The 21112-nt window shown below is 37.6% G+C and overlaps 1 protein-coding gene across 4 annotated transcripts in view; it reads left to right on the forward strand.

Annotated features, from left to right (window-relative positions):
- The window catches only part of ATP7A (ATPase copper transporting alpha), a 151516-nt gene that overhangs the window by 87250 nt on the left and 43154 nt on the right, over positions 1-21112 (forward strand). For 3 of the 4 annotated variants that reach the window (XR_012430365.1, XM_005594001.4, XM_065538495.2), the window contains 4 exons: positions 941-1430; positions 1936-2661; positions 11739-11945; positions 16677-16840. Coding sequence is in view for 3 of the 4 variants with exons in the window: in XM_005594001.4 (XP_005594058.3) it covers positions 941-1430; positions 1936-2661; positions 11739-11945; positions 16677-16840 (1587 nt within the window). In the remaining variant the exon portion in view is untranslated. Of the gene's footprint in view, positions 1-940; positions 1431-1935; positions 2662-11738; positions 11946-14421; positions 14519-16676; positions 16841-21112 lie in introns of those variants that run through there. The other variant, XM_074030198.1, reaches the window with a different exon arrangement.

Consider the following 21112-nt stretch of genomic DNA (forward strand, 5'->3'; position numbering starts at 1 on the left):
CTATCTATTTACTCATATGATCCTTATAATAGCCCTGGAAGATAATAGGACATATTTTCTCATTTTTCAGATGGTAGAACTAATAAGTGTGGTTAGCTAATAAGTGGAGAATTGATGCTGGAATTTAAATGTTTTGACTCCCAACCGGATATTTGTGTGTGTGTCTGTGTGTGTGTGTGTTTATGTATCTTCATCATGAATCTTTGTAAGATGTCAGCCAAAGAGATGCAGTCATGACAGTAGTTAAATTATATGCAGTAACTAAGCTTTAAGAATATAATAATTGTTTTATCATCTAATTGGGCAAAACAATAAAGATGTTCTTATTTTGAACAAAATTAATAGTATGCTCTAGTGACTTAGGGGGATATAGGAGTATATGCTATAAAATCCTATGAATACTGCCTTCACTCATAAACTGGCATGTTTATACTTTTTCTTGCCAACAAAGTTATCCTAATTGAACATTATTTTTATTTTTTAAAAATGATATATAATAGTTATACATATTTTTAGGAAATTGAACATTTTAAAAGATTAAACTTCATATTACCTTTTGTTTTTCTGGAGCTGATCCTGTTTCATGTATAACCTTTTCAGTTGGTAGAGTGTGAAGTGTTGGAGTAATTTATGAAAGGAGGTGGAAGGAAAGAGTAGCTTGTACTCTGTTGTGAAATTCTAGGGTGTGTTTGTCAATATACATGTTTCAAATGCCTGATAGGTACCATAGTCACATATGTCTGCATATATAACTTTACCATTCTTGTAGGTACACAAGACATTTTATGTTTCTAACAAGAAGAGTAAAAATGAAAACTAATAGGGAAACTCCATTAGACTGAGTTGTCTCACTCTTCTTGAATGTGGTGTGATGATTGATATTTTAAATCCTATGTGATAGAATTTAATTAAACTGACTTTTGGAATTTCCTTCCAAAAGGTATCACTGGAAGAAAAAAATGCAACTATTATTTATGACCCTAAACTACAGACTCCAAAGACCCTACAGGAAGCTATTGAGGACATGGGCTTTGATGCTGTTCTCCATAATCCTGACCCTCTCCCTGTTTTAACTGACACCTTGTTTCTGACTGTTACGGCTTCACTGGCTTTGCCATGGGACCATATCCAAAGCACATTGCTCAAGACCAAGGGTGTGACACACATTAAAATTTACCCTCAGCAAAGAGCTGTAGCAGTGACAATAATCCCTTCTATAGTGAATGCCAATCAGATAAAAGAGCTAGTTCCAGATCTCAGTTTAGATACTGGAACACTGGAGAAAAAGTCAGGAGCTTGTGAAGATCATAGTATGGCTCAAGCTGGTGAAGTCATGCTGAAGATGAAAGTGGAAGGGATGACCTGCCATTCATGTACTAGCACCATTGAAGGAAAGATTGGGAAACTGCAAGGTGTTCAGCGAATTAAAGGTAATGTGTCTGGTGTTGTTTGATTGTTTTGTAAGGCTTAGGTGTCTGTTTTGATCTTTTAACTTTTTCCTTTCTTCTTAAGCATGAGTTTTGAATCCATGGGACTAGAGTGCTTGCTGTATCATTGAGGTACAGCATATTCCCAGGATTAATGTCAGGAAAGTAATGATTATAATTAAAGGTTACATAAACCTTGAACTGAAGAAAAGGCAGCTGGGTTGGCAATTCATGGAATTCAGGATTCTTAACACAACATGACTAGTGTACTCTTTACCTCTAATATATTTTACTCAGGCATGGAGAAACTTGGAGACCATAGCTACAGTGGTCCTATCTCTTACTTGTTTCTAGTCTATGCCAATAACATTTTCTGAAAAAAAAAATTAAGAAAAGATGATGACAAGAATGAGAAAGAAACAATTATTTGTGGTTATTTAGAAAACAGGATGTTTTCTGAAGTAGCCCAGGAATAACTAAATTAATTATGTTTCTTTTTATTAACTAGTCTCCCTGGACAATCAAGAAGCTACCATTGTTTATCAACCTCATCTTATCTCAGTAGAAGAAATGAAAAAACAGATTGAAGCTATGGGCTTTCCAGCATTTGTCAAAAAGCAGCCCAAGTACCTCAAATTGGGAGCTATTGATGTAGAACGTCTAAAGAACACACCAGTTAAATCCTCAGAAGGTTCACAGCAAAGGAGCCCATCATATACCAATAATTCAACAGCCACTTTCATCATTGATGGCATGCATTGTAAATCATGTGTGTCAAATATTGAAAGTACTTTATCTGCACTCCAATATGTAAGCAGCATAGTAGTTTCTCTAGAGAATAGGTCTGCCATTGTGAAGTATAATGCAAGCTCAGTCACTCCAGAATCCCTGAGAAAAGCAATAGAGGCTGTATCACCGGGGCAATATAGAGTTAGTATCGCAAGTGAAGTTGAGAGTACCTCAAACTCTCCCTCCAGCTCATCTCTTCAGAAGACTCATTTGAATGTAGTTAGCCAGCCTCTGACACAAGAAACTGTGATAAACATTGATGGCATGACTTGTAATTCCTGTGTGCAGTCTATTGAGGGTGTCATATCAAAAAAGCCAGGTGTAAAATCCATACGAGTCTCCCTTGCAAATAGCAATGGGACTGTTGAGTATGATCCTTTACTAACCTCTCCAGAAACCTTGAGAGGAGCAATAGAAGACATGGGATTTGATGCTACCTTGTCAGGTAATTATCATTTTTTCTTTGATTACCCTAATGTTCTTTTACTTCCATTTTGCGCTGCTTTAGGCATTTATCAATGAGAGATGATTCTTAGGCACTGTAATTCCACTTTTGCAAATAAGTCCTGTGGAGGTAGCCAACAGTGTATACAAAGATGCATAAGGATGTTTGTATAATTGCTTATGATATTTAAAAACTGGAAACAATAAATAACTCATGGTACAACTATAAATAACTCATGATGACATGCTATGAAGTCATAAAACATTATGGCATTAAAGATAATTAATGCCACAGGAAGCTGTCTGAGATACTTTGTCAAATGAAAAAAAAAAGCTGAAAAGCTATATATATACTGTGATCAACATTTTATAAAGAAATGTATCTGAACTTATACCATGTATATATTGTTTATGTATATGAATAAGATTCCTGGTAGGACATGAACCAGAATTTTAACAGTGATTATCTTTGGGTGGTAGGATAAATGTGATTTTTGTTTCCATTGTGCTTTCCTGGGTTTATAAGTTGTTTTTACAATAAGAATGTATGTATGTAGCTATGTATTTATATAATGGGGAAAACCAGTGCTCTTTTAAAAACAAAAGTAATTGAAATAAGTAATAGGATTTTAACTATAATTTTATATTTAGGCATTCAAATTAAACTGACTCCAGAGCCGTCACAAAGTTTTCGTATTTCCTGACAGCTCTTACCTTTGAATTGAAACAAAAACTGTATTCAATGGAATTTAATTATGTGAAATTGTTCTTTTGAACCAGAATTGAACCTGGCCTTGAATTAAACTGGAAAATGCCCAGATGAAATTTTTTGCTTGAAATAACAATTGAAAAGTTTTACAACCAATTTCTAGACAATATAATTAATCTTTGCTATCCTGATTAGAATGAAAGATATCAAATAGTAATATTCCCTTTTTAGACTCCCTGAAGCTGAGTAAAAGATTTTACTAAACACATGTCTAAATTGTTATGGTAGATTAATGTCAGTGAGAGAGGACTCAGAGGTATACCATTATTAATTTTTAGTTCTTAACTTTTGTATTGATGACAAATGGTAGAAATTATACAATTCTCACTTTTTAAATTATACTTTAAGTTCTAGGGTACATGTGCACAGTGTGCAGGTTTGTTACATATGTATACATGTGCCATGTTGGTGTGCTGCACCCATTAACTCATCATTTACATTAGGTATATCTCCTAATGCTATCCCTCCCCGCTCCCCGCACCCCACGACAGGCCCCAGTGTGTGATGTTCCCCTTCCTGTGTCCAAGTGTTCACATTGTTCAATTCCCACCTATGAGTGAGAATTCTCACTTTTAAAAATTGACACATAGTTCACGTACCATAAAATTTGCCCATTTAAGGTACACAACCCAGTGGTTGTTAGTATATTTACAGAGTTTTCCAGCCATCATCACTATATAATTTTAGAACTTTTTTATCACTCCCAAAAGAAATCACATGCCCATTAGCAGTCATTGCCCATTTCTTCTTCCCCTCCCCAAGCTCCTGATAACAACTGTTCAACTTTCTGTCTCTGAATCTGACTATTCTAGGTACCTCATTTAAGTGGAATCATACAACATTTGTCCTTTTGTGCCTGGATTCTTTTATTCAGCATAATGTTTTCAAGGTCCATCCATGTTGTAGTATGTATTAGAACATCATTCCTTTTTATTGCTGAATGTTATTCCATTGTATGGATATATCACATTTTTGTTTCTTCATTCACCAGTTGATGGGAATTTGGATTGTCTCCACTCTCTTGCCTATTATGTATAATACTGCTATGAACAATTTGAGTTCAAATTTTTGTATGAACATATGTTTTTATTTCTCCTGGGTATATACCTAGGAGTGGAATTGCTGGGTCCTATGGCAACTAAACTTTTTGAGGGACTGCCAGACTGTTTTTCAAAGTAGCTGTGCCATTTTACATTACCATCTGAAATTCTCAGAATCTGGCCAGGTACGGTGGCTCACACCTGTAATCCTAGCACTTTTGGAGGCTGAGGCAGGCAGACCACTTGAGCGCAGAAGTTCGAGACCAGCCTGTGTAACATGATGAAACCCCGTCCCTACAAAAAATACAAAAATCAGCTGGGCATGGTGACACACACCTATAGTCCCAGCTACTCAGGAGGCTAAGATGGGAGGATCGCTTAAGCCTGGAAGTCAAGGCTGCAGTGAGCCGTGATCATGTCACTGTACTCCAGCCTGGGTGACAGAACAAGACCCTGTCTTTAAAAAAAAATAGATTTTAGATTAGAATCTAATCTTAAAAAATAGATTCTTTTTTTGTTTTTTGTTTTGTTTTGTTTTTGAGACGGAATCTTGTTCTGTCGTCCAGGCTAGAGTGCAGTGGCATGATCTCGGCTCACTGCAACCTCCGCCTCCCAGGTTCAAACAATTTTCCTGCCTCAGCCTCCTGAGTAGCTGGGATTATAGGTGTCTGACACCATGCCTGGCTAATTTTTGTATTTTTAGTGGAGATGGGGTTTCACCATCTTGGTCAGGCTGGTCTCGAGCTCCTGACCTCGTGATCCACTGGCCTCTGCCTCCCAAAGTGTTGGAATTACAGGCGTGAGCCACCATGCCTGGCCTTTAGATTCTTTTGCTCTAAAAATGAGATACATAGTTCTCTATCAGAAAATTCATATAGAACACTAAAATGTTAAAGAGACTCTAGTACCAAAAGCCTGAACAAAGTATAGGAAATCCATAATTGCAAAAGGAAATAATTATGAAACCAGAAGAAAAATTTAAGTTGGAAATAAGTGCAGTTATATCAGGGAGTCATAAAAATAACTAAAATTAGTTTCAGCAAACTTTTGTTTTACCTGTCACCACTTAATTTTTTTTTTCCTTCTTTTTGAGACAGAGTCTTGCTCTGTCACCCAGGCTGAAGTGCAATGGCGCGATCTTGGCTCACTACAACCTCTGCGCCCCGTGTTCAAGCGATTCTCCTGCCTCAGTCTCCCAAGTAGCTGGGGTTACAGGTGCGCGACACCATGCCCAGCTGATTTTTTTGTATTTTTAGTAGAGACAGGGTTTCACCGTGTTGGTAAGTCTGGTCTCGAACTCCTGACCTCTGGTGATCTGCCTGCCTTGGCCTCCCAGAGTGCTGGGATTACAGGCGTGAGCCACCGTGTCTGGCCCACTTACATTTTTTAAAATTTTTGAAAATGACAGTGTTTGAAATTATATTGATTCACATTTCACTACTTCATAATGTTGGATTATTTCTCAGAGCTTCTATTAAATTAAAATACTTTGATACGCATAAGGGATTATGTTGTCAATAATGAACACCACATAAATTAGTTTATATCAGTATCACCAAAACAAGTTACTTACATTGTAATATTCCTATGCCTCTGACATATAGGAACCCAAATATAATCTTATATCACATGGTATAAAACTGAAATATTTTTCATGTTCACATATGGTATCTGTCATTACAGTAAGCAAGGGCATCATAAACTTTCGGATAGGACTCAAAAACAGAATTTTTTCTATTCAGTTGGGTTTATATTTTTGCGACTTACATTTTTACAAGTGTGGTTCACAGACCAGCAGCACCTGGGACCTTGTTAGAAATCAGACTCTGGCCCTACTGCAGACCCAGTAAATCAAATTCTCCATTTTAATTTTAATGAGCTTTCCAGGTAATCCATTTGCGCATTAAAATTTGAGAACACTGATCTACATAATGTGATGCATTGACCTTTAAATCTCTAAGTTAAATCTATAATAACTTTGTTTACATAAACAAGTCCAGAAATTTGACTGAAGGCAATAGTAATATCAGTCGTAACAACATTTCAATCAACAATGGACCACATAGACGATGGTGGTCCCATAAGATTATAATGGAGCATATATAGAAACCTCATATAAGGCATTTGATATTGGCATAGCAGATCAAGCAGGAGAAATGATATTCATTAATGGTGCTGGGACATTTGGTGTTCCATCTGAAAAAATATATATAAATACAAAGAGCATCTAGCTTTGTGTAAGTACACTCTGTGATGTTCACACAATGATGAAATTGCCTAAAGCATTTTTCAGAACATATTCCCATCATTTAAGTGACTCATGACTGTATAATATTAAATATTATAATTTAAAATAGCTTTTTTTTTTTAGGAGAAAAGACATATAAATTTGTTTGATCATAGTTTTACATGACATGGGAGCCTTCAGAATGAAGACTCAAAGATACAGGAGAAACTGCCCATTTCTGTGCTTAGATTTAACACAATATGGATAGCTAAAATAGCTAGCATTTTATTATTATTATTATTATTATTATTATTGTTATTATTGGAGACAGTTGACACTCTGTTGCCCAGGCTGGAGTGCAATGGCGTGATCTCGGCTCACTGCAACCTCTGCCTCCCAGGTTCAAGCAATTCTCTTGCATCAACCTCCCGAGTTGCTGGGATTACAGGTGCATGCCACCATGCCCTATTTTTGTATTTTTAGTAGAGACGGGGTTTCGCCATGTTGGCCAGGCTGGTCTTGAGCTCCTGACCTCAGGTAATCCGCCTGCCTCGGCCTTCCAAAATGCTGGGATTACAGGTGTGAGCCACCACACCCAGCCAAAATAGCTAGCATTTTATGAGGGTTTATATAACAGATGTGAGCAGAGTAAAAGCAACTTTTTAATTACCTTAGGTGATCAAACTAGTAAATGGAATTCAGGAGTATTTGAACATTCTCTGGCACCATGTATAGCATCTACCTACTCCTTAGGAACTATGACTGCAGCATGTTCACTAACTTTTTTTTTTTTTTTTTTTTTTTTTTTTTTTTTGAGACACAATCTCGCTCTGTTGCCCAGGCTGGAGTGCAGTGGCACGATCACGGCTCACTGCAGCCTTGACTTTGGGGCTTAAGCTATCTTCCCACCTAAGCCTCTTGAGTAGCTGGGACTATAGGCATGTACCACCACACCCGGCTAATTTTTTTGTATTTTTTGTAGAGATGGAGTCTCACTTTGTTGCTTAGGCTGTTCTCAAACTCCTGGGCTCAAGCAATCCACCCACCTTGGCCTCCCAAAGTGCTGGGATTACAGGTTTGGGCCACCATGCCTGGCCTCAGTAACTTTTAGCAATGTCTTTTACCTCAACCTACTATTGTTAAGGGCCCCGGGAATCAATTATTCAACAAATGATTACCAGGAGCCAGTTATATGCCCTGCATCTGTTAGGGCTTATAACATACATACTAATGGCCATGATGGGTAGGTAAAAAAACCTTGGCATAGTGAGTGTCATCATAAAATAATTGATAGAGCTTAACTACAGTGACCCATATTATCGGGACAAAAGGTTGATATGAAATGATTGCATTCTGTGATTCTGCTAGAGATTAGAGTTTAAGATTTCACCGGAATTGTAACTACCCATTTTTTTAAGTGTAAGTGTCAGTGCTGATCCAGGTCTCACAGTCTACCTCTGCAACCCATTCTCATACAGAAGGATTGACACATTTTGCCTTTGTATCATACTAGTCCTAGGTGAGCTATAAATCTTAAAAGAGCTACTGAGAGGCCAGACGCAGTGGCTCACACCTGTAATCTCACAACTTTGGGAGGCCGAGGCGGGTGGATCACCTGAGGTCAGGAATTCAAGACCAGCCTGGCCAACATGGTGAAACCCCGTCTCTACTAAAATGCAAAAATTAGCTGGGCGTGGTGGTGGGTGCCTGTAATCCCAGCTACTTGGGAGGGAGGCTGAGGCAGGAGAAACACTTGAACCTGGGAGGCGGAGGTGGCAGTAAGCCGAGATTGCGCCACTGCACTGCAGCTGGGTGACAAGAGCAAGATTCCATCTCAAAAAAAAAAAAAAAAAAAAAAAAAGAGAGATAGAAAAATGGGAGATGCCTTTTATCCTGACTATCTATATCATCATTTCCTTAAAGTAAAAAGGCATAATATATGAAGTAATCACTAACCAATTAAAGCAATCTAAATACTTGATTAAATTCCTTCCTTTTTGTGCCTTTTTATTTTTGTTTGTTTGTTTGTTTTGAGAAGGAGTCTTGCTCTGTCACGCAGGCTGGAGTGCAGTGGCACAATCTTGGCTCACTGCAACCTCTGCCTCCTGGGTTCAAGCGATTCTCCTGCCTCAGCCTCCCAAGTAGCTGAGATTACAGGCTCACGCCACCATGCTCGGCTAATTTTTGTGTCTTTTTTTAGTAGAGACGGGGTTTCACCATGTTAGCCAGGCTGGTCTCGAACTCCTGACCTTGTGATCCACCCGCCTTGGCCTCTCGAAGTGCTGGGATTACAGGCGTGAGCCACCACACCCGGCTGTGACTTTTTATTTTTAACTAATTTCAAGCTTACAAAAAACTTCAAGAAGTAGTAGAGAATTCCTGTTTACCAATTTCATGCAGGTTCCACAGTTAATATTTTACATCGCTTATCATTCTCTCTTAATAGATAGATATACATTTATATATATATACACACATACATACATTTTTTTCTGAACTATTTGAGAGTAAGCTGCAGACATGATGTTTATAATTATTTTAAAGCCATTTTTAGATTATTTATTTATTCTTCACATTACACCAGAGGCTGAACTTCACATCAGTTTTGAGTATCAGATTGGAAATCCTTTCTTGAAATATTTGGAATAGTTTGTAATTGTTGCCTCAAGTGCGGGAAAATCAACTTTCCTTTGAATTTATTTAAATTTTAAGTAGTGTTGTTACAGCCTGTAGAAAAATTAATTAAAAGAAACCAGGCATTTTATTCATTGTGACCTTTTAACACCCTTGTTGTCTCTGTGGAGGATGGAGAAGCCTTTGCTTTTTTGCTTGCCACACTCACAGAGCTAAAGGATACAATTTTATGGATCTTTGTTTAGAGGTCATGCTAAGGTAGCTAAAAGAGACTACCTCTGTGACTTATTTTATTTTATTTTATTTTATTTATTTATTTTTTTTTTTGAGACGGAGTCTTGCTCTGTAGCCCGGGCTGGAGTGCAGTGGCCGGATCTCAGCTCACTGCAAGCTCCGCCTCCCGGATTTAGGCCATTCTCCTGCCTCAGCCTCCGGAGTAGCTGGGACTACAGGCGCCCGCCACCTCGCCCGGCTAGTTTTTTGTATTTTTAGTAGAGACGGGGTTTCACGGTGTTAGCCAGGATGGTCTCGATCTCCTGACCTTGTGATCCGCCCGTCTCGGCCTCCCAAAGTGCTGGGATTACAGGCTTGAGCCACCGCGCCCGGCCACTTATTTTAATATAACACTGTACTTCCAGAGTGTGAAAATTGCAGACGGTATTCTAGGTTACCTCTGGTACCTAAAATAATGAAATTGCTCTGGAACAACAGGTAAAGTGATGGACAGAAGAAGCTTTATTTTCATTGTCCAAGTTCATAATTAAATCTCAATAGTAATTATGAGAGAATGAAGGAACCTTCTGGTTGGATTAAAATAATGGTTTTATTCAAAACCAAAGCGATTTCTTTTTGGCTACTGAGCCTCCTTTTTGTTTTTCTTTGGTTTTTTAAAAAAAGTAACAGCAGTACTATTTGGTAAATTTCACAGTCTATGTTCTAAATAATGTTCTCACAATCTGAATCTCACAATCAGTATCTTTCTAGAGTGATTCAATTAAGACCGGAGATGGGCTAATTAAGGAACACTGTACTGTTCAAAGTGTCCTTTGCTGGAATCATCCAAAATCCAAACCTCAGTGTCATGCGGTGTTCCCATGTGACAGACTTGTACACATACCCCCTGAATCTAAAATAAAAGTTGAAAATTTTTTTTTAAGTGTCCTTTGCTATACTCAGACCTAGGCTGGCAGCACTGCCATCACCTCAGAGCTTGGTGGAAATGGAGAATCTCAGACCCCACCTTAGATGTACTGAGCCAGAACTTGCATTTTAACAAGCTCCCCCAGGTGATTGTATATGCATTCAGATTTAAGAGGCATTAATATACTTATTTGAGAAGTCTACATTATTCTGTAGGGAAATGGTCAGGCTTTTGTTAAAGTTTCTTCCAAACATGCTCATCTTCAACATCCTGCAAACCAACTCTTCTGTGCAGGGGTTCCTTTGTGTCCTAGCTAAATAGACATGAGCTGGTGTTTTGTCTAAGGACAAGAATGAACAAATTAGATAGGCTAGTGGAAATTTGCTCTTTTCTTCCTTTTCTCTATGAGGGAGGAGAAAATCTTTGGCTTTTTTTTTTTTTCAGGTGCAGGGATGTGTTAGAATAATTTCTCCTTTCTTGGGAGGTAATTAATACTGCAGTGGATAAACTAAAACAAAATAGCAGAATTTCAGAGACTTCAGGGGAGCTTCTGGGATGATATGAGCTTCCACAGTCCATAAATATTCTCCGAATACTCCATTGTGCAAAATAGATTTTTTGCTGACTTATTCCTTGCCTCTTCTTCCACTGTCCACAGACATTTAAAAATTTTTAAATATTATATATGTATGTTAAAAATTCAAAAAATATAGAAGTATAGATAGAGGAAATTTATTCATCTGTCTGTGGTTCTATTCCTGCCACTGTTAATAGTTTGGTATGTAACCCCTCAGCCTTTCTTACGCATGTTCTCATCTATGCATACACTAAAAGTTTTTTTAAAATATCAGCACACTGCAGTGCTGTTTTTGCAAATTGCTTTTTGTTCCACTTAATATATTGTGAATTGCTTCGATGCCAGTATGCCGATCATCAACATGATGGTCAAATTTCATTATAAAAATAAGAACTATCCATTAACAAACTACTCTCTCTGTGTGATTGGGAGTAGAGATAATGGCTAGAAGAAAAAAAGTTTTGTTTATTCAGGTAACTCAGATTTTCCTGGGAATTGGGATGGGAAGTATTGACATAGGAAGTCACTGCAGAGAAAAGTGTAGAGATAACTTAATGCTAATGGATAGTAGGAACTTGCTGGTTTTAAAAGAATAGACTGTCAGTGCCTGGAGGTATGGATTGTGAGTGAGGCAATGATGCAGTTGAATGATCAATACTGCAAATGAAAAGAATCTTTCCCTTTCCACAGACACGAATGAGCCGTTGGTAGTAATAGCTCAGCCTTCATCGGAAATGCCACTTTTGACTTCAACTAATGAATTTTATACTAAAGGGATGACACCAGTTCAAGACAAGGAGGAAGCAAAGACTTCATCTAAGTGTTACGTACAGGTCACTGGCATGACTTGTGCTTCCTGTGTAGCAAACATTGAACGGAATTTAAGACGGGAAGAAGGTGAGACACTCTTGAAGCTTGTTATTTTATGTGCTAGTTTGGGAACTCCATCTTTTTTGTTCTCTTACATGTTTTGTAACTATGTTTATGATTCTTGGTATAAGGCCTCATAAAAATTTTCATTTTCAGTAATGTGTGGGACAACCCTGATGTCCCGGAAGCCAGTTTTTGTTAGTGTTTTGTTCCCTTAGATAAAGTTCCTCTCTTGTTTACCTCATGATCACATTTGTATATCTATGAAATTCATAAAAAAAATGGCAGAAAGAAATACACGAGATTACTATATTTTATAGATCATGGTTGTGTTGGATTTAAAGGAACATAATATTTTTTTTTTTTTTGAGACTGAGTCTTGCTCTGTCGCCCAGGCTGGAGTGGAGTGGCGCGATCTCAACTCACTGCAACCTCTGCCTCCTGGGTTTAAGTGATCCTTCTGCCTCAGCCTCCCAAGTAGATGGGACTACAGGCGCGTACCGCCACGCCCGGCTAATTTTTGTATTTTCAGTAGAGACGGGGTTTCACCATGTTGACCAGGCTGATCTCAAACTCCTGACCTCAGGTGATCCACCCACCTCGGGCTCCCAAAGTGCTGGGATTACAGGCGTAAGCCACCACACCCGGCCCATAAATTTTCTTCTAAAGCTATGCCTAAAACTGACAACTAGAATATTTAAGAGTTTCATTATTACTATACCCAGACCAAGCACCAGACCAAAAACAAGTTTGTTTAGAATTACATTGTTCTCTTTGCTTGTGGTAAAAATGTTCACAAGTTACTTAATATTGTATACAAGTGTTAATTTTAGGCTACAAATCTTAGAAAATGTATACCACAGTTTTTAAAATTCAGTCACATTCAGATGTTTTGGCTTATTAATTTGCACTCATATTTATAGACTTCCCAGTATAGCACAGTAGATTTGTTAACCATAAAGATATGTGATGATGGCCAGGCACAGTGACTCACACCTGTAATCCCAGCACTTTGGGAGGCCGAGGTGGGCAGATCGCCTGAGGTCAGGAATTCAAGACCAGCCTGGCCAACATGGTGAAACCCTATCTCTACTAAAAATGCAAAAATTAGCCAGGTGTAGTGCCGCATGTCTGGAGTCCCAGCTACTCGGGAGGCTGAGGCAGGAGAATCGCTTGAACCTGAGAGGCAGAGGTTGCAGTGAGCTGAGATTGTGCCAGCTACTGCACTCCAGCCTGTGCGACAGGTCAAGACTTCATCTCAAAAAAAAAAGAAAGAAAAAAAAAAAGATATGTGATGAGTTTTCATGAGATCAAAGTCATAGATTTGGTACTTTGGCTGCCCTAGCGCTAGGTGTCTTAATGATACATATGGTTAGTCACAGAGCTAAATAAAGAAGTATGGACTAGTATAAGCTTATCCCCACTATTAAGAACATTACTGAAAATGTATATAGTAATCACCTCACCTCATATATTAATATTAAGGGCAGAACATTGTTATAACAAAATGTATGGTATACAGAGCCATCTTCAGTTCAATATTACCTTGTCTGCATTCTATGATTTCTGCTTCAGTTTAGCCTCCATTCTTTCTAACTGGGATGCACTCAAGGCTAAAGCTTCTATTATTCTTTTTTAGATTAATTTAAAAAGAAAAGGAGGGAAGTTGCCAAGCAAATGAAAGCAAAAAGAAGCATTCAAGGTTTCTATTTAATTTAAGAACCAACTATTTTGGGGCAATTCAGAAATAACCTTCTTCATGAGACAAGCAATGCTTATGCCAGTTACAATTTTTTTTTTAAGTCTGTTAAGCTGATTCTTCTAATACTTCCATATTATCCCTTTTACAACCTCTTAGCCCAGTTAGAAATAACTTTAGCCTAGGTGGAGTCACTACATTCACTTTTTTTTTTTTGACTAAGTAGCATTGGTCTTCTCTCAATTTAGTCTGCATTATACATATATATATATATTTATAATATATGTTATATATAAATATATAAATGTATATTAATATAATATAGAAATATATGAAATATATATGTAATTTATATTTTGAGACAAGTCTCACTCTGTTGCCCAGGCTGGAGTACAATGGGACCATCTCGGCTCACTGCAACCTCTGCCTCCTGGGTTCAAGCGATTTTCCTGCCTTAGCCTCCCTAATAGCTGGGACTACAGGTGTGTGCCACCATGCCTGGCTAATTTTTGTATTTTTAGTAGAGACAGAGTTTTACTATGTTGGCCAGGCTGGTCTTGAACTCCTGACCTCGATCCACCCACCTGGGCCTCCCAAAGTGCTAGGATTACAGGCATGAGCCACTGTACCTGGCCCTGCATTATATTTTAAGAAATGAATAGAAAGAGTTCTTATGATCGTTTGAAGAGTTTTTTAAACTATCTGCAATTTACATAAGTATTGAACTTATGTTTTCGGCATTTGAAAAATCAAATTTTCCCTTCTATTTCTGTTTGCCCATAGATTACATTCAGCTGAAGCAAAAAGATTTTTTCCTACTTTCTCTATACCTTTCCCATATTACTGACACTTCCCCATGAACTGATCACCTGAATTGTTTGATACCAGCAAAGCCCAAAATGTAAGCACTTTATATAGAAAAATTAGATTATATTAGGTATTTTGTTTTCTTTTTTTCACCGTGTATATGTTTATCTATTTTTTTAATTTTTAATTTTTGTGAGTATATAGTAGGTGTGTATATTTATAGGGTACATGAGATGTTTTGATACAAACATACAATGCATAATAATCACATCATGGAAAATGGGGTATCCATCCCTTCAAGCATTTATCCTTTGTGTTATAAACAATTCAGTTATACTCTGTTACTTTTAAATGTACAATTAAATTATGATTGACTATAGTCACACTGTTGTGCTATCAAATACTAGGTCCTATTCGTTCTTTTTCTTTGTACCCATTAACCATCCCCACTTCCCCTTACACCCTCCACTATTCTGTTTACTTATTTAAAGCTATTAAATTAATATTTAATCATTTTTTCTTTTTTATCAAACCTCAGACTTGACCTATGGACTGTTGATCACCATTTCCTGCAGGTAGCCATCAAATGCCACAGATTCCTAGAAAGAGCTTTATTTTTGCTATGTAGAATTAATTTTCTTCCTGGCAATGGCAGCATTAGCTGGCCTAGAAAAGTGGAATGGTTGTTAAAAAAAAGGTTTGCACTAGTGAACAGCATGACTGCCATAAAATGAACTCCTTTTTTTGGTTAGCAAGTTGCGTGGGACTTTTTTTCTAGGAATAAGAGCTTTTTAGATTACTGTGTGTCAGACACTAAAACCTGATAATTTAAATAAATGACTATTATTTGATAGTATTATAATGTGTATGTTGGTATATTTTTGGATTCTTTGCTACAATTATGATTTCATAAGTGCATGAACTCCTTTCTCTATTTTTTTTTTTTTTTTTGAGACAGGATCCTACTCCGTCACACATGGTGCATTGCAGTGGCATGAACACTGCTTACTGCAGCCTCAACCTCCCAGGCTCAAGTGATCTTCCCACCTCAGCTTCCTGAGTAGCTGAGACCACAGGCATGCACCACCATGCCCAGCTAATTTTTGTATTTTTTTGTAGAGACAGGATTTTGCCATATTGCGCAGGCTGGTGTCAAACTCCTGGACTCAAGCGATCCGCCCTTCTCGGCCTCCCGAAGTTCTGGGATTGCAGGCATGAGCAGTCATGCCCAGCCGAGTCCCTTTCTCTAGTACTCTGTCTTATTAATTTCTAAAAATGCTTTATATGTACAAGATACAGTCTCAAGCAATTGCAATTCATAGGCCTTATTTGGATCCAAGTCAAAGAAGAAACTGTTAAACTAGTAAACAGTTATAAGACAATTGTAAAAATGTGAATACTGGCCGGGTGCGGTGGCTCAAGCCTGTAATTCCAGCACTTTGGGAGGCCGAGACGGGCGGATCACGAGGTCAGGAGATCGAGACCATCCTGGCTAACACCGTGAAACCCCGTCTCTATTAAAAAAAAATACAAAAAGCTAGCTGGGTGAGGTGGCGGGCGCCTGTAGTCCTAGCTACTCGGGAGGCTGAGGCAGGAGAATGGCGTGAACCCGGGAGGCGGAGCTTGCAGTGAGCTGAGATCCGGCCACTGCATTCCAGCCTGGGTGATAGAGCGACACTTCGTCTCAAAAAAAAAAAAAAAAAAAAAAGTGAATACTGCCTGGATATTTGATGATATTGAATAATTATTTTAGGTGTGAAAATGGTATTTTGATTTTTTAAAAAGAGTCTGTATTTTTTAGAGGTACATATTTAAATGTTTACACATGAAATGATGTGATGTCTGGGACTTGCTTCAGCATAATCTGGGTAGAGGGCAGTTAGTGGTGGGTGTAAGAATGTATATGAAATAAGATTAGCCAAGTATTATGAAGCAAGGTGATAGGTACATCAAGTTTATTATGTTCTTATACACACACACACACACACACACACACACACACACACACACACATAATTGAAAATTTCCATAATAAAAAGTTTAAGAAAAATGAGGCAATCTTTTGGAATAGTTCTAATTGCTTGGGGTCAAGACTGGTATAAAAGTTAAATAATAAATTTCTCCAGATTCACTTTAATCCTTTCATACTTAAGAGAAATCCTTTCATATTTGAGAATATTAAAAGGTAATTATAACATTACTCTTTTTAAAAAGAATGTTACCTGTATTGTTTTTCTTATCAATGCTCTTAGGAATATATTCTATACTTGTGGCCCTGATGGCTGGCAAGGCAGAAGTAAGGTATAATCCTACTGTTATACAACCCCCAATGATAGCAGAGTTCATCCGAGAGCTTGGATTTGGAGCCACTGTGATAGAAAATGCTGATGAAGGAGATGGTGTTTTGGAACTTGTTGTAAGTAAGAATTTTTGTGTGATTAATAAAATTTCCAGAAAAAAACTTGGTAAGGTTCAGAGAAGAGTTGTGAAGATAATTAAAGGTGGGGAAAATAAGATATGATTAAAATTAAGGAAACTGGAAAATGGAAGGATAAGGTATGATTTAATGGTACTCTTCAAGCATGGAATGTAAAAAGATAATTGTCATATCTCTATTAACCAAAAAAGAATTGGGTTTGAATGAATAAATGAAAATTAACTTTTAAAATACAGTATAATTCCTATCTAGTAGCATGTAATTGAATAAATTCCAGATGCATTAAAGACTCAAATTTTATAAAGTCTTAAAACCCGGTGTAAGGCATATTGATTTAAATTGATCACTTTCTCCAACCCAGCAAATCAGCTGCTAGGATTCTTTCCTGTGGAAATATGATCATATATGGCTGGGCAGGGTGGCTCACACCTGTAATCCCAACACTTTGGGAGGCTGAGGGGGGTGGATTACTTGAGGTCAGGAGTTCGAGACCAGCCCGGTCAACATGGTGAAACCCCATCTCTATGAAAAATACAAAAATTAGCCAGGTGTGATGGTGTGCTACTGTAGTCCCAGCTACTCTGGAGGCTGAGGCATGAGAATCACTTAAACCCAGGCGGCGGAGGCTGCAGTGAGCTGAGATCACACCACTGCACTCCAGCGTGGGTGACAGAATGAGACTTTGTTTTTTTTAAAAAAAGGAATATGAACATTCATAAGATTATATTTATTATATAATTTTAAGAGCAAAAATTTAGAACCAATCTATATTAAATGTCCTTTAATAGGGAATGTTTAAATAAATTATGTATAGACATATTGTAGAATACAATACATATGTTAAAAGAGTAAAATAAATCAATATTAACTGACAAGTAAAGATTTCTAGGACATATTATTTACTTAAGCAAAACAAGTTGCAGTGTAATACTTGTGGCATAATCCCATTTAGTAAAAAATGCAAAACTACATGTATATGTACTTATGTATGTATATAAACACCTAGAGAAAAGACTAGTGTATACACATGATTAACAGTGTTTATCTCAGGAAGAGAGTGGGATTGAGGGAGAAGAGCAAAGAGAAACTTGCATCGTTTCAACACTGAAAATTTTACAGCTAGAATGTATTTATTTGTATAATTAAAAAAATTAACCTTGTACCAAAATAAGTTCCAGTTTAAGCAAAAATTTGAATGTAGGCTGGGTGTGGTGGCTCACGCCTGTAATCTCAGCATTTTGGGAGGTTGAGGTGGGAGGATCACTTGAGCCCAGGAGTTCACGACCAGCCCAGGCAACAGGTAAAACCCCACCTCTACAAAAAGTAAAAATTTAGGCCAGTCGTGGTGGCTCATGCTTGTAATCCCAGCACTTTGGGAGGCCGAGGTGGGTAGATCACCTGAGGTCAGGAGTTCAAGACCAGCCTGACCAACATGGTGAAACCCCTCTCTACTAAAAATACAAAAATTAACTGGGTGTGGTGGCGTGCACCTGTAATCTCAGCTATTCGGGAGGCTGAGGTGTGAGAATTGTTTGAACCTGGGAGGTGGAAGTTGCACTGAGCCAAGACTGTGCCACTGCACTCCAGCCTGGGCGACACAGTGGGATTCTATCTCAAAAAATTAAAAAATAAAAATAAGAATAAAAATTAAGTAAAACTTTAGCGAGATGTGGTGGCATGTACCTGTAGTCCCAGCTACTCGGGAAGCAGAGGTGAGAGGATTGCTTGAGCCTGGGAGGTTGAGGCTGCAGTGAGCTGTGTTCATGCCACTGCACTCCAGCCTAGGGGACGGAGCAAGACTTTGCCCGCCTCCCAAAATTGAATGTAAATAATGAAATCATGAAATTACTAGAAGAAATATTTGGAGCATTTTTTTTTCAATATTATGAAACTTTCAGACATACAGAAAAGTCAGAAGAATTGTACAGTAGATACCCTATATATACCAGCTAGATTCTACAATTAATATTTTACTGTATTTGCTTTATCATACATCAATCCATCAATTCATCACTGAAATACTTTTAGACTCACAAGGAAGTACAAAAATAGTACAGAAAATTTCCATGTAGCCTTCATCTAGCTTTTCCCAATGATAACATCTAATTCATTTATACAACAATATTAGAGGCCGGGCGCAGTGGCTCATGCCTGTAATCCCAGCACTTTGGGAGGCCGAGGTGGGTAGATCACCTGAGGTCAGGAGTTCAAGACCAGCCTGGCCAACATGGTGAAATCCTGTCTCTACTAAAAATACAAAAAATTAGCCAGGCATGGTGGCATGCGCCTATAATCCCAGATACTCAGGAAGCTGAGGCAGGAGAATTGCTTGAACCTGGGAGGCGGAGGTTGCAGTGGGCCAAGATCATGCCATTGCACTCCAACCTGGGCAACAACAGTGAAACTCCTTCTCACCAAAAAAAAAAAAAAAAAAAAAGAAAAAAAAAAAAGAAAAAAACAATATTGGAGTAGGAAGCGTTTTTCTAAAATATGATACAAAACCGATAAAAGAAAAGATTAATAGATTGATGAATTCAGATACCTAAACATTTCTTCTTGGGAGGAAAACACTGAATGGAAAGTCAAAAGGCAATTAAAATAATTATAATTCATATCATAGATGAAGGTTAATTTTCTTCATATATGAAGAACTTTTATACATCAATAAGACAAACGTCATCAACCCAAAATTTCTTTTTGATGATAAAGGATATGAACTGACAGTTCACAGAAAAGCAAAAACGATACCTCTTGAAGATGTTCAACTTCATTTGTAATGAGTAAAGCAAATTAAAATGGCACTGAAGTACCATTTTCACCTATTGGATTGGTAAAGTTAACAATTTTGTTAACACTGTGTTTTTGATCTCTCATGTATTGCTGGTGGAGTGTACATTGATACAAGCTGCCAATATCTGTCAAAGGTGAAATTGCACACAGCCTTTGCCTCAGAGGTTCCACTTGTAGAAATTTATCCAACAGACATGTTTGCATATGTATGAAATGATATATATACAAAGATGTTCATTATAGTATTGTTTACAATAGCAAAAGATAGGGAAAAACTAAATTTCAGTCATTAGGGACTAAATACATTATGATACATCCATATCATGGGATACTGAGTAGATATTAAAAAGAATGATGAAGAATGAGTAGGCTTTTATATGTTTTTAAGGATTGAAAAATAATAGCTTTTTTGAAATACCATAAAACTCACCTTTTTAAAGTGTACAACCCAGTACATTTTAGTATATTCACAGACTGTGCAACTATCACCACTATCTGATTTCAAAACATTTTCATCCCCATTAAAATAAAACTCATTAGTAGTCATTCTTTAGTCCTAATCTCTTATCTGTACTGGTTCTGCTCTCTCTGCCCTAGGCAACCACTAATCTACTTTATATTTGTATAGATTTGCCTATTCTGGACATTTCATATAAATGGAATAATATAATATGTGGTCCTTTGTAACCGACTTCTTTTATTTACCATAGTGTATTCATGGTTGATCCGTGTTCTAGCGTGTATCATTACTGCATTCCTTTGTATTACCAAATAATATTCTGGTGTATGAATATACTGCATTTTGTTGATTTATTCATCAGTTTATGGACAATTGGGTTGTTTCCACTTTATGAATATTGCTGCTATTGTAAGTAATGCTGCTATGAACATTCATGTACAAGTTTTTGTGTGAACTTATGTTTTTAATTCCCTTGGGGATATACCTAGAAGTGGAATTACTAAGTCATCTAGTAACTCTATATTTAGCCTTTTAAGGGACTGCCAAACTTTTTCTAAAGCAGCTGTATCATTTCGTATCCCCACCAACATTGTATTGACGTTCCAATTGTTCCATATGCATGTCAACACTTGCTATTACCTTTTTATTATAGCCATCTCAGTGGAAGTGAACTGGTATCTCATTTTGGTTTTGATTTGCATTTCCCTGATGACTAATGATGTTGAGTATCTCTTCTTGTGCTTATTGGCCTTTCATAAATGTTCTTTGGAGAAACAATTCGAATTTTTGCCTTTTTTTTTTTTTTGAGACGGAGCCTCGCTCTGTCGCCCAGGCTGGAGTGCAATGGTGCGATCTCGGCTCACTGCAAGCTCCGCCTCCCAGGTTCACACCATTCTCCTGCCTCAGCCTCCCGAGTAGCTGGGACTACAGACGCCCGCTGCCACGCCCAGCTAATTTTTTTGTATTTTTAGTAGAGACGGGGGTTTCACCATGCTGCCAGG

Source organism: Macaca fascicularis, chromosome X, assembly GCF_037993035.2.
Source record: "Macaca fascicularis isolate 582-1 chromosome X, T2T-MFA8v1.1".
NCBI classification, from domain to species: Eukaryota; Metazoa; Chordata; class Mammalia; order Primates; family Cercopithecidae; genus Macaca; species Macaca fascicularis.